The sequence below is a fragment of the Scomber scombrus genome, chromosome 19 (assembly GCF_963691925.1).
Source record: "Scomber scombrus chromosome 19, fScoSco1.1, whole genome shotgun sequence".
In the NCBI taxonomy this organism is placed as follows: domain Eukaryota; kingdom Metazoa; phylum Chordata; class Actinopteri; order Scombriformes; family Scombridae; genus Scomber; species Scomber scombrus.
This window is the reverse complement of record NC_084988.1, coordinates 24,707,347-24,728,177: the sequence shown is the minus strand read 5'-3', so window position 1 is coordinate 24,728,177 and position 20,831 is coordinate 24,707,347. Positions and strand designations below refer to the sequence as shown.

At 39.7% G+C, this 20,831-nt stretch overlaps 2 protein-coding genes across 2 annotated transcripts in view; one reads left to right on the top strand and one right to left on the bottom strand.

Moving 5' to 3' along the window:
• setd3 (SET domain containing 3, actin histidine methyltransferase) overlaps positions 1-12,269 on the bottom strand; it is a 33,845-nt gene extending 21,576 nt beyond the window's left edge. The window contains exons 1-6 of the mRNA XM_062440366.1: positions 12,201-12,269; positions 6,079-6,204; positions 3,728-3,820; positions 3,398-3,546; positions 2,781-2,853; positions 2,228-2,484 (exon numbers count right to left, since the gene is read on the bottom strand). Coding sequence (XP_062296350.1) covers positions 2,228-2,484; positions 2,781-2,853; positions 3,398-3,546; positions 3,728-3,820; positions 6,079-6,181 — 675 coding nt within the window. The 5' untranslated portion in view covers positions 6,182-6,204; positions 12,201-12,269. The remainder of the gene's footprint in view (positions 1-2,227; positions 2,485-2,780; positions 2,854-3,397; positions 3,547-3,727; positions 3,821-6,078; positions 6,205-12,200) is intronic.
• A 277-nt stretch (positions 12,270-12,546) lies between these two features.
• On the top strand, positions 12,547-20,032 carry LOC134000827 (cyclin-K-like). Its single transcript, XM_062440320.1, has 10 exons — positions 12,547-13,058; positions 14,269-14,350; positions 14,676-14,807; positions 15,193-15,298; positions 16,039-16,096; positions 16,729-16,898; positions 17,021-17,193; positions 17,307-17,337; positions 17,463-17,528; positions 18,914-20,032. Exons 2-10 carry the CDS (start codon positions 14,318-14,320, stop codon positions 19,321-19,323), a joined length of 1,179 nt encoding a protein of 392 aa, XP_062296304.1. The 5' UTR covers positions 12,547-13,058; positions 14,269-14,317; the 3' UTR covers positions 19,324-20,032.
• Positions 20,033-20,831: the final 799 nt, after the last annotated feature.

Genomic DNA, 20,831 nt, shown 5'->3' with positions numbered 1-20,831 from the left:
TTTGGCAATGGAGATTTATGATCTATCATGTCATAAAGCTAATTTGAATTTGAAAATTATAATATCTGCATGTTAAGGATGGATCTGCAAATAATCAGAGAGCCCTCTCACTTTTTGTTCCTCTTCCTTCAGGGAAAAGGTTACGTAGCGGAACTACTCGTTTCTGCAACAGCACACATCCTGAGGCAGTGAGGGCCCTTAACTCCTCATCTGAATGTTAGTTGGAGTCAAAAAGTCTTTCCATTGTAAGTAAAAGTCCAAACTACTTTGATAATGATAGAGTATCGAGAGTAAAAATAATGTTCTCCTGCTGGATTCAGATGAGATCACCAAACTACATGAACTAATCAGAACGAGGAAGTAATAACTCCACTGCTCAAACAGGTACAACAACATAACACACTACACAACAATATTAATATATATTCACTGGCCTATTTATTAGGTACACCTGTGCAATTCAATTGAATCCAATACAACAGCTCTGCTAAAAATTCTACATTTATGAAGTTTATACATTTTCATTTTTTGTTGATTATGTTTATTATTGAGGTAATAGTGAGTGATGGTGGTGTATTAGGGTGCATTATATTGAAGGGTGTTACTTATATTTTGTCCACTCCATTAACATACATGAGGGGGCAAAATGTTAGGAACACCAGTCAATATAATGCAATCCAGTACACCACCACCATTTATTAAAACCTCAGTAATACACATTAAGTAGAATTATAACTTTTGTGACAAAAAATGAAAATGTATAAACTTCAAAAAATTAGAATTTATAGCAGAGCTGTTGCATTGGATTGAATTAAAATGCACACCTAATGAAGTGTCCAGTGACTGTATATTATACCAGAAAAATATTTCAAAAATTAATGTTAATAAAGTAGTCCTTAGAAGCAGTCCAACTAGGCCAAAATAGGTGATAACATGTAGGTGGCACATGGATGTGGAGCCTTTAACACTCAAGTAGTGTTTTTTAGTTATTTATTTCCTTAACTACTTAAGCCTGATTTACTAAAGGTTTGCAAACTTGAAATCACCCGCAAAAAATGTGCAAGCTGATCTACTAACGCAGCGCACTGAGGTTTGCGTCTTTAAACTGTGCAAGATAGTACGCACTGTCCATTTAGTACGTTTGCCATAATGAATATGTAATATGAGACGTTTTAACCCCAGTGTGCAAAATACAGGGAGGAGAAAATGCAAATATGTTATTTAGCACGCGCATTGTGATTTACCAAACCTGAAGGTATTATTTCTGACGCTAACTGCGTCTATAAATAATACCTTTGAAGGACAGGTATTAACCAGCTGCTCACTGAGCAGATGACTTTAGTCACTGTGGAGAGGAGGAGACAGAATACAGAATACACACAGGACAGAGTTTTTCCACCTGTGTTAATAATTTTGGAGTGGAATATTTTAGGTTTTACTAACAGCATTGACTTCGTCACAAATCCCTCCCATATGTCGGTTTCTCTGGTAATATTTGTTTTTGTTATAACTCAATATATTTGTTAACCTCTTCCACTAGAACCCGATCACATTTCATTTTGCGCTTGCAGCTTTCTGCTCGTCGAAACTCTCCATAAAGACACAAAACCCTCATTTAAATACTGCTGTCTCCCCCCCGTTGCACCTGTTTTCATTTACGCAATTATTCTTAGTAGATCACCCGCAAAACGCACGCAAACGGCACGCGCAATCTATTGCACCGTGCATGCAATTTAGTACACACTATTTGGGATCTCAGTAAATCAGGCCCTTTATGTACTATTACGTGTCCAAACTCTGCGAATACCTCGCTCCTCATTGTCTTATTTCACATTAAAAGTCAAATCTGCAAAGTAACTAGTAATTACAACCATCTGACTTATCAAGTGGGACAGGAAGTGAGTCTCCCAAAATGGACATCCAAGTATTATTACCTCAAAACTTACACAGCTCTTCAATAACAAACTTTTTTTGTGGCAGATATTTTCACATGCTATAGCAGGGAAATCACAAGTGTTACAGTAATAATTGCTCTATTTCATTTAAATGTGTCCTGAATGTTTATTACACTTGTGCTTTTCTGCTATTACAAGTCATACTTCTTCCCTGCTGTGAAAAAGACTGTACTTAGTCACATGAAGTAGTTACTGTGTACTGTAGGATTCTCTTTCTGCATTTATACTTGATTTACAGTAGGTGTGTGTTTGTGTTGAGTGTGTCTACCCACCTGTACCAGTTTGTAGAAATAGGCGTACTGGCGTGCAGTGTTTTTATACTGGCTCAGGACGTCTTGCACCGCCTGCGTGCCCAGCAGCAGCTGCACCTCGTCCTGCTGGTAGTACAGAGGTGTGTCGTACTCCTGTGGTAGACTGCGGATGTACGGGAGCCAGGGTGACGCTGGATTGGCCCTCTCGCACAGCAGGTGGAGGGCCAGCGTTACGTTGCCCATGGCCTGCAAGATCCGGTCCTGGCTGTACAGAGGACCTGACACACAGAGGTTACAGTCGGTCACATATCTGAATGCGGTTTTGAGTATGCTGAAAATCCTGTGGTGCTGCTGTCATAAAAGTTTCATTTTTTATCACAGAACATCTCTGGTAGGGTGCGATTAGACATGAAAGAGTTTGGGGATTTATAGGTTATCTGGATGTATAGGCTAACTTAAAGATTAATCAAACTCCATTTGGTTTTTTACTCCTTTTATCCTTCTGGTTAAATTATTTGTATTTGCTCCCCATAAACACTCTAATCTCATAAACTCATCATCTTGAAGTCCTTACCCAGAATAGAGTTTTGGGCTGACTCTACTGTCATCAGCATCTTCCGGGGAATCCACAGGAACAGCTCTTCTGCCTACACACACACACACACACACACACACACACACACACACACACACACACACACACACACACACACACACACACACACACACACACACACACACACACACACACACACACACACACACACACCTTAAGTATTATTGCACACACAGTATCCTCCTTACCGAGTTGCTCTGCCAACCTGCTGCAACATGTTGCACAAGCTCCCTTCCTGTTGGGCTCAATTGCAAAATCAGCTGTTTAAATATAGGCATGAAAAGTAAAATAATAACAACTACTGTCAACATATGTCTGCCAACTTTTAATTAAAAATGATCAAATGAGAGTAACTTATAGTATAGTGCTATAGGTTGCTATGGTATTGCTATTGGAAACCTGCAGCAAGATTTGACCCTTTATGTATGTGTTTAAGAAACCTAAAGTAGAAGGCTGGTATATTCTAGTTTTGTTATTGTCAATAAAGTAATATATATAACATAAATAACCTATTGTATAAAAAACCTTTCAGAAAGTAAAATCATCAAAAAATGTCACCATTGGGTTGAGCTCACCTTTATGTCCCTGGTTGCCTGCAGGCCAAAGCCCTCTGTTCCAAAGTCGGCCACTCTGAAGCCGTCACAGGAAGCCCCGCTCTCCTGAGCCCAGGACATCAGCTCTGGGAAGTAGTCCTCTCTGCTACCCTCAAACACTATCGATACACCTGAAAATATAATCATTATTACTTGCTTGGTTCCACCATCACAACCTGACCGTTAAACTACCCTTGATTTTAAATGACACTGAACAGACTATTGCTCATCACTTAGTATTAGTATTTAGTGCTGTAGGATTTAATACCCTGAAAAGGTACACATATTGTTTGTCTGTGAACATGTACTTACCCTTTTGTTTCTTGCGGATCTTTTCTACCAAGCCTCTGATCTGGATGTACTCCTCCAACTCTTTACCAGCAGAGGGTGCTGCACTGCTGCATTCTGGAGGAACACATCATGGCCATTAACAACTATCACCCTATCACTTTAACTTCACTTTACTGAAAATAGTGAAACATAACTAAACCATGACACTGTAAAGTGCAATGTGATGTTAAATTCAGTGCTTGAGAACTTAAACACAACACTTCAACATCACTGACTGTATTAAGAGTACAAAACAAAATACTTTCTTTTAGCTTGAGACTGAGTGAGCGTTTCACCTAAATGATCTTAATCTGCCCCCATTCCTTTGATCTCCGGTGTTAAGTCATAGAAACACAAAGTACACTGTACAATGATACAGAAACACTATGCTAAGACAGTTCTATCATGACACTCTCATTACTGTCTATTAAACCTCCCCAAACTCCGACTTAGACTGTAATAAATTACAACATTTTTCTAATTGGCAAACAGCAAAGTCAACACATTCTGGTGGGACTCATTTGCTGGTAATTCATATTCTTTTACATATATTTTATCTTACAACACAGCAAGCAATGTCCTCACAATGTAGTGGGAGGGGGAAACAGATCCCCCATCCCCCCCATGCTGTATTTAGCATTTTATCTTGCAACATAGTGGCAGCATGTGACCTTTCTACTTTTTTTTCAACTGTTATCAGCATTATTGCATTTGTGGAGGAAGGATTTCCTTGTACTGTTCTCCTCCAACCACTTAGAACTCTGGATGGACTGAGGAAAACTGGATACAGTCGGTTAGCCGGTACCAATTAGGGTAGGGGTTTCTGGCACAACTTCACCTATTTCCAAGGTGCACAGAGAAATGAAATAAGTCTAAAATGGTCAAAGTTCCAGCAACACTTGTAGTATACAGAACAACTCTAATGTTAGACCAATGCGTTATGGCTTGCAGCCTTCGTTAAGGTCATGTACCAACATGTTTCTGCTTGTGGCCTTCATCAGGGTCATGGACCAATGTGTTTCTGCTTGTGGCCTTCATCAGGGTCATGGACCAATGTGTGTCTGCTTGTGGCCTTCATCAGGGTCATGGACCAATGTGTTTCTGCTTGTGGCCTTCATCAGGGTCATGGACCAATGTGTTTCTGCTTGTGGCCTTCATCAGGGTCATGGACCAATGTGTTTCTGCTTGTGGCCTTCATCAGGGTCATGGACCAATGTGTTTCTGCTTGTGGCCTTCATCAGGTTCATCGACCAATGTGTTTCGGCTGATGAAGGCTGCAAGCCGAAACGGGTTTATTCGACTACTATACTGTATAGTAGTAGACTACTATACTGTTGGTCTAACAACCTTATTGTCGTTGGAACGTGTTGGTGGAGCTTTAACCTTTTTAGCTGGTACCAATTTAAGAATGCTTGGAACGATTGCGATATTAGTCGTTAGAACTGGATCGCAATACTGTATCTCTACTACCGTTATGAGAAATATGTAATTCACAGCTTACGTCCAGTCACAGTGCAGCTTAGTGTGCGGGGGTCATAGTTGAGTTATAAATTCTTGGCACAGCACAGACAGCCTCACCTGCGTGGCTGCTGACAGCTATGTCAGCTGAGTCAATCACAGCGGACAACAGTAGAGGACATTTTACCAACGTCTGGTTCTGTAGTCGTTAAGCCAACATTGCTAACATTGAGCACCAGAACAGACAAGCTGCACTGCCCTCCATCTCCATGGCCCTTGTAGTTATGTAATTTTGATTCAAGATTTGTAATAATTTATCACCTGCCATGCTGTTATCCTGTCTTGCTTTGTGAGCAATGACAGGACTAAAATAAGAGAAAAAGCTGTAAAAATGAGATTCGACTCGAGGGTTTTTTGACAGATAATTTGAATCATCAGTGTTCAGAGGGCAGCTGGTGTATTCAATGTCACCGGTTTCTACTTAAGTTCAGCCACTTTGAGGACCAGTTCCTGGAACTACATTTCGGCTCTGCTAAGACGGTGATACCAAATGGAGTTCCACATATTTTCAGAGGTTGCCAACATTACTGTCTGTCATGACTGGTCAAGCAGGTGTGATGTAATCTTTGTCCTAATGTGACAACATCTTCTAAACAGCTGCTAAACATTTGAACTTACTGTTTTCAGCACAGTAAATGAAGTATATGTAACATTATGAATTGCTGGCAGTGTGGTGTAATGTGTAATGTGTAATGTGTAATGTGTGTGTGAGTGTGTGTGTGTGTGTGTGTGTGTGTGTGTGTGTGTGTGTGTGTGTGTGTGTGTGTGTGTGTGTGTGTGTGTGTGTGTGTGTGTGTGTGTGAAGATGTACATACTCTGCAGCAGTTCAGAGATGAGGTTCATCATCTCCTTCGGAGAAACCACAGCGCTGGCTCCTGAGCCCGACTTCTGAGTCTTCACTCGACTCTTCTTTCCCATGGTGCTGGATGGTCAACTGGGCTGAAAAGACAACAATATTACTGTTAAACCTTTCATACTAGGACTTATTTCGTGATATCACCAATAAAAAAAGTTCTATTTTTATTCAAATCAAACTGAGATGTAGAGAGGATACTATATTCTTCATTTCAACTTCATTGGTCAAACTTTTTAAATTTGATGACAGAAGTTGGGGACATTTGAATAAAATAAATTAACTTTCTCTTATGTCCTTGGTTATCTTTAATCCACTCTGCCCCAAGCCAGAGATAAAACAGACAGGTAGGCTGGCTCTAATAAGCGCCCAGAGCAACACTTCACCTTTTAAATGCTCTAAGTATTTCTAAGAATGAGTCTATGGCATCAGTGTTCCATTCTTCTGAGGCTTCTTCCAAGAAAAGCTTTACTCTGTTATACATTAGCCTTATTTATACTGTGGTGAACAATGCATGGAGTGCTGGTAAAAAGCTGTGCAGCCAAGAATGAACTTTTTCGCTCACGAGTGATGTAGATTAGATTAGTGAATAATACACTGTTACAGGACTAAAATATTACATAACAGCTGAGGTAAAGTTGACCCTGTGAATACAGAGGTTCTACAGTTGAGGAAATCTAGTGCCAAAGGAAAGGACAGACAGCAAGGTAAAGCATGGAAAATGTTCTAAATATAGTGTACATTGAAGCTGATATTGATTTTTTAGGTGGCTAAAATACATTTTGCTACTGGCCTCGTCCACAGCAGCATAATGCTTAGCTTCCGTGCCGATACTCCTGCCTGCTTTTCCAAACTGGGAGCATGCCGACCCAAATGTACTGCAGGTTATATACTGACTATGAAAAACTACCTTATTCAACCTCACTTCAAAAAACCCAAACTCTCCCTTTAATTGTCATTATTTTAATTTTCAAGTCAATATATTCAAGTATTAAAATAGCTGTTACTCAGCCACAATGAAACATCTTAAATGTTAATTAGCATAACCATTCAAGGTACAATATTAGAGTATTCAAAGTTGCTTTTGTTTTTCATTTGAAAAATAAGCAATCCACATTTAAACTCGGCGATAATGTTCCTATATGCCAGCATCTTGGTACATTTGCAGAAAACATTATGAACATTACCAACACAAATCACCCTTACAAATACAGGTTTTGGTAATGAAAGCTCAAATAAATATAAATCAAATCAAACAAATGTTGTGCCAGGAAAACCAGTCTGTCCACAGCATCTGATTTCAGTGTGGACCCATGGCAGGTTCCACCGGTGCTGAAAGCTCTCTCAGATGGGGCACTAGTGGCAGGAATACACAGGTATTTCCAGCACCACAAAGGATCTGTGTCACTGTCGACCTCCACGGTCCACAAGTAGCTTCTCTGCTCCACTTTATTAGTGAACTTGTCTCAGAGAGTTGCTCTGCTGCACTGCTTTTTGACAAACCTGGCCAGTCTTTTCTTTTTTTGTGTTAACCTCGGGTTCATTTGCTACTGCAGCCCTTGGGAGAACTGAAGAAGTGCCAGGGTTCTCTGTCTGTTGCTCTGCCAGCAGTGATTTGATCTCTTTCACTGCTCGAGCTTTGATGTCATCCACCTTTTCATTCTTGATATAGGTAGTTTTGAAGAGTGGATAAAGAATAAAAGCTGTGTCTAGCAGGTCATCTGTGCCAGGATCTGATTACTTTTCATTCACATAGGTTAGAATGGTCGTTTTCATGTTCTTGGTCAGTTGAGTGTTTTTTTCTCCCTCAGCAACAATGGTTTCATTGTAGAGACTGAGTACTGGCTTGAGGTATGAGACGCTAACATAGCGTTCATCAGACAGGCATCTGTGAACTCCTGAAGTAGGCTCAACACCTTGTTTACTGCCTCCAGCACATGCATGTCCTGCCAGCTGAGCAACAAGTGCCTGGTTTTCTTGTCAGCTTTCAACAGCTGACTTATGGCTCCCCATCTAATAGGCCACTATTGTGAGCTGTTTCTTTGGCAGACCCAGTTCAGCCTGAGAAAGCAATGGCCAGGTCCTTCTTCCTTTTCCAACTGCACCTTATATCTCACCTTCTCTTTTAAAGTTCTCTCTGTAAAAACAACAAACACAATGTTTAATACCTTTTTGCTATTATAGAAATATTATAGCCTGCTAATTCAAAGTTGAATAAAAATACATCACACAATTTTAAATATGTACTAATTGTAGGCTATTAAAAATATAACTACTTCAAAAAGACATTGTTTAATTAAAATAAATATTATAATCATATTTACCTATGTTAAGGTGATGTCTGTCTTTCTTCATGATGTTGGTCCCAGTCAGTTGTTAGGACCACCTGATTCTCTCCTCTCAGTCTCCATAAATCAAGCACTTCTCTGCAGCCTTGTGTGATTATTCTCCAATCATTACTGATAAAGGGCACCATTAAGCTGAGGTATTAGCTCCACTGTGCGACTTGACCACAGGTCTGTTGTTGTAGAAATGTGGGCAACTGTACTCTGCTTCCAGCTTGCTTTGGTGTTGTTAGTGTAATGTTAGGATAGCAGTTTGGCTGAAGTATTTTGGCCCCGGTAAGACAAACCGAGAATCCAGTGTTTTAATCATTGTTCTGAACCTGTTTTTCTCAACTGTGTAGCAGGATCACATCCTTGCATTTGTGGATGGTTATGCCATTCATGTCGCTGCACTGCTTGTTTTTCCTGTCATGTGTAGTGCCTCAAGCAAAATGTTTTTTCTTACAATGTCTGGCCTTTTGGCTTCACCGTTTCACTGGCGCAACCAGTTGACGGCCTCAAATCCGAAAACCTTACTTGTATTCACTCTCAGTATTCAGTTATAAGTTTTCTGTTGAGTTAATTGAATAAGTTGCTAGTAGCTCGACAAACTTTGCAATTTATTAGTCTTTTAGTCTACATTGGATTTTTTTAAACACCAAAAAACCTCTTCATCCTCCATCTCTCTTTTCTGTTCTTGAATGTAGTGTAGCAACAGAGTCTCTTCTGGCTGTTAACAGACTGCTATGCTACCTGGTTAGCTAGCAAGCTATACCTAGCATTCCATTCAGTAGTGTAATTTTTGTAAATGTTTATTATTATTAATGTTTCAAATGATAAGTGTCACAAATTGTTAGTTGTGGGTTATTAACAGTTATAAAGTTATCGCAGTTAGTAAGAAGGGTACGCAGTTAATACAGATTCCCTCTCAAGCAAACAACAGCGACAACCTTTTGGTGAAGTGTGAAATTAAGTGTGACATATAGTGAAATAAATGTTAGCACCACTGGCAACAACAGTGACTCGACAACCAGACTGCTACGCTACCTGGTTAGCTAGAAAGCTATACTTAGCATGCCATTCTGCGGTGTAAATTTATAAATGTATAATTACTAGAATTGATTTAAGTGTCACAAATTGTTAGTTGTGGGTTATTAATCGTTCATGTTATAACTGCTACTGTTGGTCAACATTTAATAGGGCTTTCCTATCAATAAACTCAACACAGCTTCCCCATAATGTAGCGCTCTTCGTCGTGACAGTATAATATATATTTTGCTGCCTATTGAAGAGCAGTAATTGTTTCAGTGTGATGGTATATGAAAAACTCATATTGTACAGGAAGTTAAAAACAGTATGGCTGTCCAGCACTAGTCCTTCCATCCAAGCCAACACTTCAGTGGCAGACTGATATTTCATTAAGTTACAGTGTTAGGCCAAAAGCTTTTACACCAGCAAAATGACACCTCTAAATATACCAGGTGTCAATGTCCGATTTATACGGACCAATTCAATTCCCAAACAGGCCTTAACACTACTAATACGAATTCCTCTTCCCTCTGCAGCTGCTCACCCCACTTGCTCGCTCTCTCTCCCTCTCTCTCTGTGTCACACAAATAAATGCGCACACACACACACATACCATTACACAATCCAGACAGTTTACCAAGGCAAAGGAAGTGACTGAGGCCATTTTGGCAGTTAGGGTCTTTTTTTTGTCTGACAGAAGGCCCGTCCACTCTTCACACTAGCAGCACACACACAGCCAATGTTTCTCTGCCTCACTCTCTCACACGCCAGACAGCTGCTCAGTGATATTCAGTAGCAGTTGTCACTGTGTTCCAGAGCCAGTAGCTTACAAGGAAAGCAGAGCTTCAGGCGGCCACTGTTCACCGCAAATTCATAAAAGGCACGTAGGTGCAGATTAAAAACAGGAAACGTCACAACTCAGAGGATTATATGATTTTACCACATTTCAATTTTAACCCCAAAATAGGAAGTAGTTGTATTTAAATCACATTGGACCACAGATGGAGGGTCAATGCTGTCAAAATCTTATACTTTTATTATTGTTGATAGTTCAGAGGCATCACAATCTAGCATAATCTGTAGTTGAAAATAGTGTAATAAAACTACAATGCCCAGCTGTTTTAGGAAACACTTTGAAAGGAAACTATGAATTTGGCAACCGTTATATCTTCAGAAGGAAGGAGTGGGTTGGTATGTCACAGAAAGGGCAGGAAGTCAGAAACTTGTTGATGTCGGTAGGAAAAATGTAAAATAATACACATGGCAGACTTAATCCTATCTTCTCTTCATGCACTAGTTATTATCTCTGTTACAAAATAGCAAATAGAGGCCTGTGTAAGTGAACTCTCAGGAAATCAATGCTGAACATGTGCTTTAGCAAACGACCGCAGATGGGTTCCCAGAGCCAATGAAATATTTTGTTTTTCTAAAACTTGGTACATCAGTCACATTGTGTACAAAGTGCTGCTGTTTAAAGGACAAGTTCATGATTTTTCTAGTGTCTTAAATCAGTCAGGTGTCCATTCCCCCTTTTCATACTGACTATTAAAAGATCTCCTTCAAAGGTACTTTCAGTGGAAGTGATGGAGGACAAAATCCATAGTGTGTCCACACAGTTCATTTAAAAGAAGATGTGCTTATATGCTTATATGAGGCTTCAGCAGTCTGAGTTAGTCATATCAAGTGATATCTGACACATTTAGAGTCAATTCCCTCTTTGTGTTTCCTCTGTTGAGCTGTGGAGGAAATACACTAACAAAACTTTTAAATACATTTTTGCACAGAGGGAGGACTGTGGATTTTTGTCCTCCATCACTTACATTGTAAGAAGGGATCCTTTAAAAGGTCCGTATGAACAGAAGGAATGATCACAGCCAGAAAAACCTGTTTCCATGTTCATCTTGGCTCCTGACACTTGTTTTAAGACTTGAAAAATTGTGAACTCGTCCTTCAAGGCATTTTTGGGAACCGTATGCTTAAACCATGCAGGTGAAACTTCTATGTTCATAGCTAAGCTTAACTGGACGCTATTCACCTATGATGGACCAGCTAACTATACAGGAAAAAAGTAACAGAGTAAAGCTTCATCTGGTGCTGTTTAGGCTAATGACTTACTTAATGTGTCAGTGTGGTTGACTGGATTTTTGGGGCCTAATACCTATATCGATATAGGGAGAAAAAAATTCCACCAGATAATCGTAGATATACAGAATATGTATATAAAATGCACATTTTTGCCAATGTGGTTATCAGGCACTTGTGATAAAGATATGTGATAGAGGCCATGATATTTTACAGTTTAACTATTAACTGCACTGAAACAGTAAACTACACCGGGAATGTATTACTTATAAATTATTTTAAATAATAAAACAGAGCTTCATAGGTTCAGTTATTTGCAGCTTTCCCACTAGGCCAGCAGCTAGTTTACTAGCATAAAGGCATCACGCCCATCCGAGCAGAGAGCAGGCTGCAGAGCTCATCCATCTCTACTGGCTGCACCGACTAAACCTTACCAGGCTAGCTGTTAGCTGCTAAGCTGTCAAGTCATAAAGGATCAGCCTGAGTTTTTAGAAGGAGCTAATCTGCTGGATTGTGGCTAGCCTCGCCTGCTGAAAACACAACTGCCTCTAACACTGCACACACGCACTCGCATAGAAATAGCAGTTAAGTCACAACTTTACAAAACTATAAACCATAAAACATTTTTCTACGATTCAGTCATTACCTTTTTTTTTAAGTGACAGCAGCAGTTCCTCTGTTCCTGCCTGCACTGAAGCCTAACTTGACTGACTCTCGCGTTCGATTGGAGTAACGATGCAAGTACGCCCACAAAAACAACACCGGTCTCCGGCATTCCGGTTGGTTGTAGCGCTGCGGAACACGAGAGCGATTGGTTAAAAAGTGCTGATTTTTTGTAAATTGAACAAGCCCCGTCGTACTACGGGTTACAATTGGATGCTTACTTTTAGAAAGATTAAAACGGCCATATATGGTAATGTTTGCTCTTCAAAGATTGGCTCAAACTATGTCAATCACTAATAAGGCTCCAGCGTAGTACTGTGGTCTTTGTTTGGATGTAGTACACAGCTGCTGCTACTACAGCACATTTAACACATTTAACTGTTTCACTATCAATGGAAGTGACTCTCCCTTACACTTTAAATGTATTAAGTGTCGCCATTACTGTCTAAAGACAACGAGAGTTAGTTTGAACACATTTTCCCGCGGTTTGGACTCGTTGTTTGTATGACTGGCATTGCAGTACAGTAACGTTAATAGGAGCTAGCAGCTTAAATGCTGTTTCCTTCAACGCACTACATCCGGAAAAGACAAACTCCAGGCTCAAGAGGTCCTGCTGCTAGCGGGACCAAAAGGACTTGGCCACCCTGGACCACATAAGACCCTGTTCATTCTGGGACAGGAAGGACTCGGCCGCCCTGGATCACATCAAACCATGCTGGTACTGGGACAAGAAGGACCTGGCCCACACCCCGTCGCAGTCAGAGGGACTGGACCCTGCCACTGAGGCCCGGTACCGGAGAGAAGGGGCTCGGTTCATCTTTGATGTTGGTACACGACTTGGGCTGTATCCTTTTGTTGGAAAATATACATGATCATTATGACACCTGGTACACACAGTTTACGTTATTACACTGTGTAACTGATGAGCTGCTGTGTGTGTGAACCACACGTTTGTATGGATGGTGCATGTGACAGTCTGGTGTTATGCTGCAGGCTAAAGGCTACATTGTGCACTAGGAGCCTCCAAAACAGCAAAGTAATGTATGAATTGACAATATTTTGTGACGGTCTTTGATTTGCATAAAAGCTATTGGATAATGTTTGTATGGAAGTTAAACTGCAGTTAACAATCAAAAACCTTAAAGGAAGACTTCACAGATTTTCAAGTGGGTCTTAAAACAGCAGTCAGGAGCCTAAATGAACAATGAAACATGTTTTTCTTGCTGTAATCATTCCTCCTGATCATACTGACCTTTAAAGAAGCCCTTCATAATGCAATTACAATGAAAGTGAAAAATGCATGTAAAAATTGATCTGAAGTTAATATGAAGCTTCAGCCGTCCAAATGAGTCAAATCAAGAAGATATGTTTCAACATTACATTGTTTTTCTTGCCAAAAGTGTGAGGAAACACAGAGGGAATTTGATGCTAAAAAGACTGTAAATGTGTCAGATATCACTTGATATGACTAACTCAGACTGCTGAAGCCTCATATAAGCTTCACATCTATATTTTAAATGACTGTGTGGACACACTGTGGTATTTGTCCTCTACCACTTCCATTGGAAGATCATTTGAAGGAGGTATTTTAATAGTCAGTATGAACAGGAGGAATGATTACAGAGAGGAAAACCTCTTTCACTGTTCATATGGACACCTGACTGCTGGTTTAAGACACACTTGAAAAATGGTGAACCTGTCCTTTAAACATCTTCTATCAAGACCAAGTTTAGAAGTGGTACTTGGAAACGGTTTGATAAAGGGCAGGGACTTTCAAAACATACTTGGCAGGTGATTGGATGAACCATCTGTCTATCACTGTCTTACCTTGCGATGCAAATGGCATCGCAAGATCACAGAATCACGTGAGAATCCTCATAGGATGCTGATCAGTCCAAACCACTGGTGGTTCTGACATAAGTGAATAACTTGATGTTGTGATCTCATAAATCCAAGCAGGCAAGTAACCCATCCTGAGACTAATCAGAGAAGTGACCACTGTCTGCTAGTGTCAAAAACTGTGCTGTCAGACCCCTTAACCTCTGTGGCTGCAGGCACTATGAAACACTGGCAACTGGAATCGTTTACTTCCACCGCTTCTACATGTTCCACTCATTCAAGCAGTTCCCTAGATATGTAAGTAAACACTTCTTTCATCCATGTCAAGATTAGGCGTCTGTCTGCTACCATTTGTTGGGTTTATGATGAAACTTCATCTATCCACTGTGAAAAGCAAACAGAACTGAGATGTATGGCAACACTGTGGCGTTCTACAAAGTGACAAGTGCTTTCATGTTTTCTGGAAATTATTGGAAGAGGAAATAAAGAACTGTAATAATGCATTCTAACCTGTTCCATACTATTAAATCTTCCTCAGCATCATCTGTACATTTCTCAAATAGGCTGTGAAAATTGAATTTACCGTACATTTTCCTTCCTAACCTGGTGCATGTGTGTGTAGGTGACAGGAGGATGCTGCCTTTTCCTGGCAGGCAAAGTGGAGGAAACACCGAAGAAGTGCAAAGACATCATCAAGACAGCCCGCAGCCTGCTCAACGATATCCAGTTTGCACAGTTTGGAGATGATCCCAAGGTCTGTAACAAGAAATCCTTTCAAGACATGACCAGTAATGTCTTGTTGAAAATGCTGGAATGCTGGGAAATTGAAACTGGGAGACAGAGACTCAAAAAAAGTATTTAGTTTAGTCTTTTCTGGGCAGCTCCTCTTATAATAGTTCAGTGTTTTGTGAGTGAGAATGTACAAAGCTTCTTAAATTAAAAAAACGAATTCCTACAAATATCAGAGGATGTTGTAGATGGGTTTACTAAAAATGTGCATTTCATGTGGTCACATTACAGCCTCTTCTTGTAGCTGCAGATTTTTGACAGAATGTAACTGTATCTATCAATGGATAGCTGACCTTTCTTATATAAAGTCTGTCACAGTTTATTCATGGAACGTTGCTTTCCCCCAACAGGAGGAGGTAATGGTGTTGGAGCGCATCCTGCTGCAGACCATCAAGTTTGACCTGCAGGTGGAGCACCCCTACCAGTTCCTGCTACGCTATGCAAAGCAGCTTAAAGGTACATCTGTCTCTTTTTGTTCATTTCTGCATCACATGGGCAAAATCTAAATCATGCATGCTCAAGGCCGTGTTTGATGGTGAACATTCTTTATCAATCAATCAAGCAAGCAAACTTTATTTAAACAGCAGCTTTCATACAGGTTAATGTAGTTCAAAGTGCTTCATAGTTGATTGACATGCTGACAATAAGACAGAACAAATGTAGACCGAACAACAAAAACAATGAAGGAACAAAAACAAAGAACAACAACAACAACAAAAAACCCAAAACTTTAGTTTAATATAGAGAATTTTTGTCTGTTTTTGTTTAGTTTTTTCAGAAAAGCTTACATTACCTCATTAAATATGATTAAAATAACATCTGAATGTTCATCAAAAACAGAATATATGAATGAATACGCAAATATTGTTAATTTTAAAACTTCATCTGCTGAATGAAAGATATTTCCTACTTAACTGAAAAGTCCATAAGTAGCATCTGGATCATGATTGGCTCCAAAGTTGTGATGTCACAAAAATACTACTGCTAGGTCCACATCACAGAGAAACCTTCCCTCCTCAGCAGAAAATCGGTAGAAACAAACTTTGCACATACTGCACATCATTCTGTACAGTGAAGGTCTGAGGAACAATAAGCAAAGCATGTATTTGAATGGAGGGTAACCTTAGATGTGTGGTTAAAAAGCAATGTAGATTGTGATTATGGAGACATAAATGTGATTGTGTTTTGTTTTTTAGGTGACAAGAACAAGGTGCAGAAGCTGGTCCAGATGGCCTGGACGTTTGTGAATGACAGGTGAGCTCAGAAACCAGTATACATACAGGGCTGAAACTGGAATTTTCTGATTCACCACAGTACTAAAAGTATGTCATTAGTCAGTCGACTTTTATTGTCTCAGAAAAATGGCAATAAACGATATTATTGTCATTTGAAGATCATTTTATACCACTGATATAATGATAATATAATAACATAATAATACAATGGGGGGTGGGACTAGAGAGTAAAAACACAGACTGCCATTATGGTTGGGGACAGAGTTATTTACCTTTTAATTCTTCTACAGTCTCCACTCAGGACGTACACAGTAAGGAATGGAGGACACTACTTGCTTAGCCAATGTGACATGAATAGTCTCTTAGCTGCTAATGTGAAGTTTGTCAATATTGAGGTAAAAAATGATCAAGGTCATGTCCATGTATCATACGATAAGTTCATATATAGACATGATGATGGTGATAATTATATTAACGTAATTATTGTGACGAGCCTATTATTCAGTATATTTACTTTTTTTTTTATTTTTTATTTGACTTCAGCTGCAACTCTGTGGACTGTATTATAATGATATGCCAGATGTTAGCAGACTGACAGATGTGTACAAGGGAACTTAGAATAATAATACTGTCCTTCCCCGCCCTCCCCAGCCTTTGCACCATGGTGGTCCTGCAGTGGGAGCCACAAATTGTAGCAGTGGCCGTCATGTATCTGGCCGGTCGTCTCTCTAAGCTCGACATCCAGGAGTGGACGTCCAAGCAGTCATCTCGTCGCTGGTGGGAGCAGTTTGTCCATGATGTGCCTGTGGAGGTGCTAGAAGGTAACAGGAATACTGTCACTCTATTTATAGTCTATACAGTATGTTATATAAGCTTTTCTATTCTTACCTATTGCTTCCATTCGCTTCTCCTTTTCTCTCTCCGGCTCTCCGCCATCACAAAGATATCTGCCATCAGATCTTGGACTTGTATTCTCAGGCCAAGCAGCAGATTCCTGATGGAGGGCTCGGAAGTGGGGAGAACGCCCCACCATCTTCCATCCTATCTCCCATAGTCTCACAGCTGATCAAGAAAGCCTCCCCTCAGTCCAGCCCCAGACCACCAAGACCAGTTCAGGTGAGCAGAGTGACGGTGAACACATCTCAGCCTATGTTTGTTTTATCTAATTTTATCCTTTAAATTGTGCTTTGTCTGACTCTTATTGCTTTTTTCCTTTCCTTGTTTTTTAGCCATCTCCCAAAGATGACAGCAAGGCCCCTAGTGAGTAAAACACACTGAATGACTCACAATTCAGTTTCAGCTCATCAATTCAGACTGTATTTTGAGCTGTCTCTCATTTTTTTCTCAATCAGCGTCTTCCCTTTTTATTGTGTTTTGTTTTCTAGAGCTCCCAACTATTGAACCTCCACCTCCTCCACCACCCCCTCCTCCTCCGGTCTCTATGAATCCAGGTCAGTCTGTCTTCTGCTCTTGACTCTTATTAAACACTCCATTAGTCATCCTCACATGGTTTTTAAAAGCAGCCTTAAAACTGAAATCCTATCTCAATAAATCAAACTGAGTAGCCTGTAATTTATATACATTAACTCTACAAAATGTGTAGTGTTTATACAGGAGGGCATGAGGTTAGATGCACATTGATGAAAATATGAATTAATTCAATCTACCAATTTAGAAGATATATAGAAGTGACTGATTGAAGCAAGAAGTGTCTCCTGAATGTTAATAATAATTTCAGCATGCTCATTATTTTGTACTCAATTTTACTGCTTACTGCTCTATGTCTTTACCTTATCCAATGCTTTATATTATTGTTATTGAATTAATGCAGCCTTTCAGTATTCAGCTAATTTTTAAGTTATTTGAAATGGTTTGGAGATAATAACCAAGTCAGTGAACCTCATGAACCTGATATTATATGAATAGGCCTACCAATGTTTTTTGCGCGTTTCAAATTGTAAAATTTGTCTTTAATTTTAAAGTGTTGCTCAAATTGTACCATGCTAAAAGAGGAAATCTTAACCTGCTTGTCTAGGCACATTTTTTAAAAACACAATGAGAAATACATCAATAAAATATACATAGAATACTTTTTGTCCCCAAATGACTCAGACGAAATCACATGAACACATCAGATAGATCAATATAAAAAAGGAGTACACAAGTTGAAACTATTTTTAAAAATGAGAAGGAAAAAAATGATGTCCACAGGATGCAGCTGTCACTTTCTGTTGATGCCACAGCTTTCCAAATGTTCAGATCTCCAGTCAGAAGCACTTGTAATTGTCATTTTTTGCCCTAATTTAATTGTATTGAAAATTCAGCTCAGTGAGGATCAATGTAGTAACTAACTTTTAAGTGAGTGAATTTCACACTTCAGAGACACAAGATGGTCCAGCAAAAGTTGATTCACCACTTAAAGAAAGCAGAGTGGAGAAAAAGGGAGTTGGAATGCAATGTAGAGCCACGTCCAGTAGACATTAGTGCTCAGATAGGATATGACCTCCAGCCATGTTCATCTAAGTCTGTTAATAACTGAAACCGCATTTCACATGCCTGAGCAGTCCTGCTAAGTCAACCCAAAGCCTCTACATTAATGGCCTTCATTCTCTAGCCAAGTGATCTCTTCATATTAGCCAGGCCTGTGTGTGTGGGTGTGTGTGTCTGTCTATGTGTGTATGATAGACAGCTCAGCATGTTATTTTAAATCCTATAAAAATATTTAGCTCATAATAAGATGTAAACTAAAAGTAATCTTTTAATCAGCAAACATCACTTTATCTCTTTTCTCTCCCGATCATAAACCTACTTCTTCCAACCCACCCACTCTCCCCAGATCTCCCCTCTAAACCAAACCCCCCACCTTTACCCCACTGCCCACCTCCCCCACCTCCTCCCCCTATAGACCTTCCCACCTCTAGCTCCCTGGTGTCCAGTGAAGGCTACCAGAATCTCCAGTCTATGATGAAGACAGACGGCACCTGTTACACCACCATACCCCAGGCCTGTGCCCCACCCATGGGTTACCACCCCTATGGCCCAGGCACAACGGCCTACCACACTCCCCCACTCTCCGCCTACAGCTACTTGCTTGCACCTCCCCCGCCCTCAGTCATGGGGATGGCATCCGGTTTGCCTAGTGGGTATCCCCCACCAACAACCGCAGGACACAATCAACTACCACCTCCGCTGCCTCCTGGTATGCCCCCTGTTGGCGGGATGAATCGGGGAACATGGATGAGATGAGCCAAATGATAACACAAAGTTTTAGAAAAGTTCAGATAAAATCTTTTAAACTATTGGGATTGATCTAAAATGACAGTGATCAACTTTGACTAAAGGAGAACACTTTCATTGCCAGTTTTGTGGTGAAAATGTGTACTTTTACACAATTATGAAAAGCTCATGTAGGTGTTACTTGACAAAACAGTGTTGACAGAGACATGGAGGATTATAAGATGAATGTCTTCCTTTAGTTCTCTGCTTTTTTGCACAACACATTGTGTCATTTTTTTAAAAAGTAGACAGTATTGTGCTTTGATAATCACAACTGCCTCATGTCCTATTTAAATACTGATAGGAATTGTGTTGTTGTCATGTGGGATCCAAGTACTTTCCTTTTTTGCATCAGATTTTTCCAGTTTGAATATTATGAGTGAAATGTTTTTGGTGTTTAGCAGCACATGTGGAATTACATTTTTGTTTAAAGCCTATTAAATGAGAACGCAGCACTGTAAAATGCATTTTCTCCTATTTTAAGTTGCTCAGTCCATTATGTTTCTATCCCTTAAAAGAAATATAATGGATTGATCAATCAACAACTGATCAATCAGTCCTTTAAGTTCCGGTTCACACAGAAATGTTTCCTTTTGTCAGCTTTAATTCAACTTGTTCAATTTTTGTTTTTGTAATTACTTTATTTTCGTATAATGTGAATACATAAGCACACCCTTTTTAAAATACTTTGGATGTTTACTTTTTTTACTGTCAGAGTGTAATAAACCACTAAGAATAACTGCTATTAATTTCCCATCCATTATTGTCCTGTAAATTTAATAGTATTGCATTATCAGAGTAAGAAGAGCATGGCTTATTTAATTGTCTTACAATGGTCTCTTAAAAAGGTAACACTCCCACAGCTCTATTGGATGTGCTCTTGAAGGGGGTACCCTCTCATGTTCTGTTTGCTCTTATGAATTTATTTTAAACTAGATTTCACAATATAAATACATTTTAAAAATTCTAATAGATGTGAATTAATGTTTCTTATTGTTAACACTGCTTCATATGGTAAGTCTGAATATCATTCACAGGCTAATGTGTCACTTGAACAGAACTTTGTATGTAGCGTACATCAGGGAAAGGGGATGGGCACCGTGCATTGATAATTGTCAGGCAAATAACTGTTGTCACTTTTTTGGGCCATCACCCGTTTTCACCCCTGTGGTTTGTACAAAGTTTGTATGACGTATCTACACTGAAAGACAAGCCAGCCATCACAGAGCGGAATCCATTTTATTGTTTCCACATATTTTTAGACAGTCTCTCCTGTTGCATGCCACTGTTCACATTTAATGTGACTGATATGTTTCTGTCAAGAATCTAAAAAAAAGAGCTAGAGAAGTTCTGACAATACTGAAAATGTCCAACCTGTGCACAGTTGGCCAATCACTGCAAGAATGTCTGATTTTCAGTTTCAGAACATTACACAAAAGACTGTACACAGCGTCCTATAATCCATTGTCGGAAAGGTC

What these genes read in the sequence shown, in the direction of transcription:
- LOC134000827 (XM_062440320.1), top strand. Translation starts at nt 14,318, where the DNA reads ATGTTCCACTCATTCAAGCAGTTCCCTAGATAT. An exon ending in TCAAGCAGTTCCCTAGATAT is followed by an intron (nt 14,351 to 14,675) that starts GTAAGTAAACAC and finishes ATGTGTGTGTAG; the next exon opens with GTGACAGGAGGATGCTGCCT. An exon ending in TGGACGTTTGTGAATGACAG is followed by an intron (nt 16,097 to 16,728) that starts GTGAGCTCAGAA and finishes CGCCCTCCCCAG; the next exon opens with CCTTTGCACCATGGTGGTCC.